General features: G+C 34.0%; 1 protein-coding gene across 3 annotated transcripts in view; it reads left to right on the top strand.

The window, feature by feature from the left end:
- Positions 1-6,621, top strand: part of Taldo (transaldolase) — a 116,795-nt gene that overhangs the window by 48,617 nt on the left and 61,557 nt on the right. For all 3 annotated transcript variants that reach the window (XM_089105607.1, XM_089105605.1, XM_089105608.1), the window contains exons 5-6: positions 952-1,083; positions 5,057-5,319. In XM_089105607.1, the coding sequence (XP_088961733.1) occupies positions 952-1,083; positions 5,057-5,319 (395 nt within the window). The remainder of the gene's footprint in view (positions 1-951; positions 1,084-5,056; positions 5,320-6,621) is intronic.

The following is a 6,621-nucleotide window of genomic DNA, read 5'->3' as shown; positions in this document are numbered from 1 at the left end:
CTCGTTTTTTTGTTTTTGCTGGGTTTTTGCTGTTTTCTTTGTTTTTGCTGGGTTTTTTTTCTTGTTGCTTGTTTTGTATCTTCTTAAAAGTGGCATGTTGGCGTTACTTCTAGCTATTGTAGAGAGTAAACACATTCTGTTAATAAATTCTATTATCCTGCTTAGGGAGTGTTCTCCTGTTACTGAATACCGATTTCATAGTGGTTTCAATTTACATTAAACCATTTAAAAATATATATTTTCCCAAGTTTGTACAAGAAATAAAATTTGATGTAAGTAATTGTATTCTAAATTAGTTCTTCTTGTAGAAATATATTAAACAGAATTAATATTTAGCAAATTTAGTAAATATGCTCATGTTACCTCCAGCTATTGTAGAGAATTAACATCTTTTATTAATATATTTTATTATATATTTTTATTAATATATTTTATTATCTTGTTGAGGAGTCTCCCTCCCTCCCCCCCTATCACCGAATACCCTTTTTGAATACCCTTAGCAACTTTGAAAAATATTTTTTCCCAAATAACTACGAGAAGTAAAATAAAATTTGAGAAATCAGAAAATTAGAAAATAGTTTTTTTTCTAAATTAATTATTCTTGTAGAAACATTTTAAATGGAATTAATAGTTAGTAAATTTTTCTTTGGTTTAGCATATTTCAAGAAGAACTCCCCTCAACGATCCCATTCTGGGGGGAATCTCATAAACGCCTTTCTGGGATTGGGTCATGGGTTCTTGCACGTGGGGGGGAGTCGAGTGGGTATGTCAAGACTCCTTTCACACTACCTTATTTTTACCCCTTTTTTTAAATTGAAATTATTAATGATGAGGGGGAAAGGCCAATAATTATTGCTCCCAAATGACTGTTGAAGGCCTGGTACATAAAAAATACAAAAATATTAATTATTTAAATTAATTAATTTAAAAAACAAAATTATTCAATTTTAGGCTTTCGTTTGACAAAGAAGGAAGCATCAAAAAGGCCCAAAAAATCATTCAGTTGTATGAAGAAGAAGGGGTTTCCAAAGAAAGGGTTTTGATCAAACTAGCATCCACCTGGGAAGGTATACAAGCAGCAGGGTAAGTCATTCTTTATACCCTTTTCTTTTTTTTTCTCTCTTCTCTCTCTCTTTCTCTCTCTCTCTCTTTCTCTCTCTATCTCTCTCTCTCTTTCTCGTCTTGGAGTTATTAAAAAAGGGAGAGGTTCAGATAAATTTTTTAAATCGCACGGCGCACCTTTAATTTGGACATACATATATTTCAGTTGAAATTATTGTTGAATTATTGCTTAGTTCCAAGACTCAGGATGCGTAGTTTCCTGCAAACTATTCCTATTTGCTTAGATCAATTGCAGAGCTTTGAAATAGTCAGTCTTTGTGTTCTGTAGCTTGTGTGTGGCTGAACTAATCCTTTTTTCGTTCGTTACAATTTCTTTCGATGCAGATTCAGCTTTTATCCATCTACCGAATCAGATTTTTGAAATTTTATTTGCAGTTTTTTTTTCTCAGATTAATAAATATACTGAAAATAGGCAAAACACAAAAAAATTTTGAAATCTCTTATTTGTGAAGCAAATTTAGATCTACTGCTAACAACTCACTCTAGCACCAAGCTGCCTGAGGCCAACACAGCTATGCACGCTTCTCTTCTATCCTAACCAATTCAAAGTCTCCCTCTTTACAGCCTTCCGGAAATTTCCCTTTTTCCTTAAATCTTTCTTATGACATCTTCTCACCCCAACCGAGGACGACCATTTTGGCCAAGATATGTGAGGCTTATGTAAAAACCATAGAAAAGCAAAATCTCTCAAAAATGGGATTGGTCCCGTATCTTCTAAATCATTACATTCAGACAGATTTCCATTTTTCCCATTTGGGAAAAATGGAAATGAGGTATCCCATTTTTCACCTCCCAATTTACTGATTTAATCGAAACAGTTTAACACTAAATTTGCCCTCCTGCAAAAATTTGAAAAAGGTGACTTGTCCCTTTTCGGCTAAACGCTACAGAATTAGAAATGTTAGAGATATAAGTATCTAGTCATCTCGGTATAAGATACAGCTGTAGGCTTGTCACAAAATTGCATGTTTCGCAGGGAACATGAACCTTAATATTGCATCGAGGCCGGTATTAAATTGAGACGAATCGAGGTATGAAGACGTGCTGTTTTCATTTGGCACCTTACAGACAAAGCGGAATGTGCTTTATAGCGCTTTACAGAAAAAAAAACGGAATCAGTCAATAGAAACGCGAGGATTTTTTTTTCAGCGCATCACCGGAAAACTGGGTTTTCAATTGGCTGGTTCAATTGGTGTTTTATCCGTAAAACGGCAAATCAAAACGGGGCATTAGACTTGTATTATGTACATTCTAGTATCCGAAGAGTTTGTCGTCCAATGAGCCTCATTACAATTTCCAACAGTCGCCTTTGACATTTTTAGAAGATTTTTTTTTTAATCCCCCATTGAAGTCTTAATAGTGCTATGATTGGGACTTCATCTTCTTCCTTGTTGTACAGCTGTAGGCTTGTCGCAAAATTGCACGCTTCAGGGGGGATTTTATTCAAGACCTATTGTGAACCTTCAAAAAAGGAAGCTATCAAGAAAAATTTTTTTAAATGTAAATGAAGACCGTAGAGAGCGAAGGGAGGAGACCCTGGTTAGTGAAGGAATAGAAACGCTACAAAGTGGGGTTTTTGTAAGAAAAAGAGCCGGGAAAGCAAGCTGATCGTCCATATACTTGAAATCAAGTGTGTGTCTTCCTGTTTTTGTTCGTGTACCCGTGCATTGTCAAAACAGCTAAACTATTCAAGCTAGAAACATGCAATTTTTGTAGAATAAAAATAGAATCATGAAGTCCACTGAAAAACAACTCTGATAGATTGATGCTATCTAGAGGATCTAAATCTTGATCCGTCAACAATATATATATATATATATATATATATATATATATATATATATATATATATATATATATATATATATATATATATATATATATATATATATATATATATATATATATATATATATATATATATATATATATATATATATATACTGCACAGCGTCAATTAGGGGAAGGTAAATTGGTCCCCCTATTAGATTCCCCCCCCCCTCATAGATTTTGAAAAATGCCCGTTTTTGGTATTTTCATTGAAAAATATAAAAAAAAATCCATTCCCCCCTCCCCCGGTTTTTGAAAAGTACATTTTGTCCCACTCCCTGTTAATTTTGTTGAATTGACGCAGCTGTATCTGTCTGGGATCAAGCCTAATACGAATCGGTAGCCCCAAAATAGCTGCGTGAGTTACGTAGCCGCATGCATAGGTGGCTTGTACTAAATTTTAATATTTTTTTGTATTTTTTTATTTTATTGTACTACATTTCACATTTTGAATCACTGTGTTTTTGCTTGAAACTGTGTGTTTATTACCGATCTCAGCTAATTCATCGTTGTTCGGTGCAGCGCTGGCCTCTGGTTTATTTCTTATTGAACATTTTAATGAACATTCGACTACAATGAACATTCGACTACAACATCTTAATGAACATTTTTGACATAAGTATAAGATGAGGAAACAGGAAAATGTCCACTTATGCGACCTGTTGCTCCTGCGTGGAATTGCTAACTTATGTAGAGAATCATACGCTAAGAAATTGTTTATTCAAGATATTTGTAACAAATACAAAGTATTTCGATGAATAACTCTTTCGGTGACGATTAAGTTCTTGAACTTGTGGTAATTCTTGTGCATTAATTTGGAGGTATGGGAGAACTTTTATTTACAGAAAGAGCCTGATCATTGGATAAAAATTATAATCAGCGTATTGAGCTAAAAAGAGACTGAGCTGAAAAAATAAAATGATTTTCGTCGTTTCGTCACCAATTTCCTTTCTCCCTTAATGTCAGGTGCTTTCACTCTAACCTTTCCTTCAAGGGCGTATCCAGGAATTTCTTTTAAAAAGTATCAAAAATTTGTTTATATGCATTTTTTTACGTTTTTACATGTCGGACAAAAAAATCGGGGGGGGGGGTGTCAAACCCTAACCCCCTCCCTTGAATACGGCCCTGCTTTCCTTTGAGACGTTTTATTATGTGTACCGAATATTTCATTTTATTCTTTTAAATTACGTAAATGTTGATATTGGTATCAATTTAGTAATATTTGATTTCAATTTTTTCTTATAAATTCTCATAATTTTTTGGTTTTTATATTTTCTAAAGAAAAAAAAATGGTCAAATTCATTGGATGCTCGTTGAAGTTATATTTCATAATACATGCTCAAACCAAAGACTAGCACATACATGTTCTGTTTTAGTGCCATAATATCTTCGGGAATATACCCCCCCCCCCTCCAAAAAAAGAGAATCGCAAAATACACGCATTTTACTTTTATAAGAAAATCAAAGGCTGAGCGAAGATCCCTGTTCAATCCGAGATTAGCATATACAAGATCTGTTTCACTGGAATAGAACCTTCGGGAAAATACGCCCCCCCCCCCCTGCTAAAAAAAATAAAAAATATACGCATTTTAACTTTTAAACGGAAGTTTAAGCCGAGATAAGCGCATGCAAGGTCTATTTCACTGCCATAACATCAACAGGAATATAACTTTTGTGTTAGAAATCCCTCCAAAAACAAGAATACCGCGTGTTTGCCTGTTGCTAACCTTGTTTAAAATTGTTATATTATGTGACTTGTGCTAGAATTTAGTGAAATAAATGTGATATTATTTTAATCTGTTTTTAATGACTTCAAAAGTGGCTTATGGACTTTTATTTTAAAAAAGAATTATTCTTGGAACTAAAAATTACCGTTCGATTGATTCTGAATAAAAATTACTATTTTCAAACCACTTATCCATGGAAAATATTTGACAAATGAGATTTAAAAAAAAAGTAGTCAAAAGTTATTTTTCCGTAAAAAACTGTCGAATTTTCAGTTTTAAATTGTAGAAATTTTCACAGTTTACATAAACCCATTAATTTCATTGGATATCTTTAATTTAATTAAAGTAATATTTCACTAAAGTCTTCTTTTACGTAGAGAGCTGGAATCAAAATATGGAATCCATTGCAACCTGACCTTGCTATTCAGCTTTGCTCAAGCCGTCGCTTGTGCCGAAGCAGGTGTTACCCTCATTTCACCTTTTGTTGGTCGTATATTAGATTGGTATGTTCAGAATACGGACAAGAAGTCTTTCGCTCCTGAGGATGACCCTGGTGTTATCTCTGTTACTCAAATTTACAACTATTACAAAAAGTTTGGCTACAATACTGTTGTTATGGGGGCTTCCTTTAGAAATACTGGTAAGTAATTTTCTCCTTCTCGCCAATTTTTTTTTTTTTACTAAATCGTTTTTTCATTTGTGTAATCGGATTACTAAAAAAACAATAAATCTAACGAAACTATGGCCATAAATAACCAACAAGAGCCGCCGGTATTTTTGAAGACCACACTGCCTCTCCATAACATATAAATAACAGTTTAATAGGGGAAATCCTTTTATTTGACAGTGAAACACGCACCCACACAAAAAAGAATCTTGATATTTCAGTCATATACACAATGTGGCTGTGATAATTAAAAGTGTGACATATGCCATTTTGGTCGAAAATGAGCTATGTATTTGTCAGGGGTAAACTAAACACGAGGAATTGAATGGCGCTGTCAGAATTGTCCTATCTTGTACCGTTACGAAGATGAAAAGAAACATAAGCCTCTAAGTGGCTTATGTCTCTTTTTTATCAGGTCTTGTTCCAATTCAGAATGACAAAAGAGGATTATCTTATAGAGCTATTACATGGAGACTTGGCATTTGTCTCCTTTTTTGTCAAGAAGAAAGAAGACATACGCCATAAAATGGAATAATTTTGAATTTGATCGAAATACTTGAATCTAATTTGTACCACTGAAAATAGCATAAAAAGTTGGCTTGGAATTTGTTCTCTTTATCCCCATTAGACTCATTCTTCAGAGCAACCTTAACTGACCGACTTTTTCTGATTTTTGGCTCTCCTGAAAAGTCACAAAAATTGCATATGTTGCACTTTTAATTATTGCAGCCGAGTAACTGTCTTCAGCAGAAGACGGCCACTGTATATGTAACCGAAATATCCAGATATTTTTTTTTTTTTCACTGTCAAATAAAAGGATTTTCTCTCTTGAACTGTTATTTATACCTAATAAAAGACGAAGCTCGAATTTCACCTCTGAATTCCACTACCATCTAGTATCCTATGAGAAAAGCGGCTAGTAATAGCGCAAGGAAATGGACTGTCATCTACTTTAAAATAATATTGAGACTAAAAATCTTCTGTTGTTTTGCTGACTTAAACAAAGAACCAGTCATGTTTGGCGTTCGTTTTATTTGACATGTAAATAATTTGTTAACCAGCAATGCCAATTCACAAAAATTCGGGGGGAGAGGGCGAAGTTTTTGATGAAGATATTTTTAACGAGTACATTTTTAAAAATTTCAGCAAGTGGGGGAGGGGGGGCAAACTTGAGTCTGTAGGGGGAAGTTGCCCCCCTGCCCCATAGAAAATTACGCCCCTGCTTTAGATTGAATTTCAATTGAACTCCAAAGGTTAAAGCAAAAGAGCTAAGGA

Source organism: Artemia sp. Qi Xiang Cuo, chromosome 19 (assembly GCF_049724085.1).
Source record: "Artemia sp. Qi Xiang Cuo chromosome 19, ASM4972408v1, whole genome shotgun sequence".
In the NCBI taxonomy this organism is placed as follows: Eukaryota; Metazoa; Arthropoda; class Branchiopoda; order Anostraca; family Artemiidae; genus Artemia; species Artemia sp. Qi Xiang Cuo.
The sequence above is the reverse complement of the archived record's forward strand: the minus strand, read 5'-3'. Positions and strand labels throughout refer to the sequence as shown.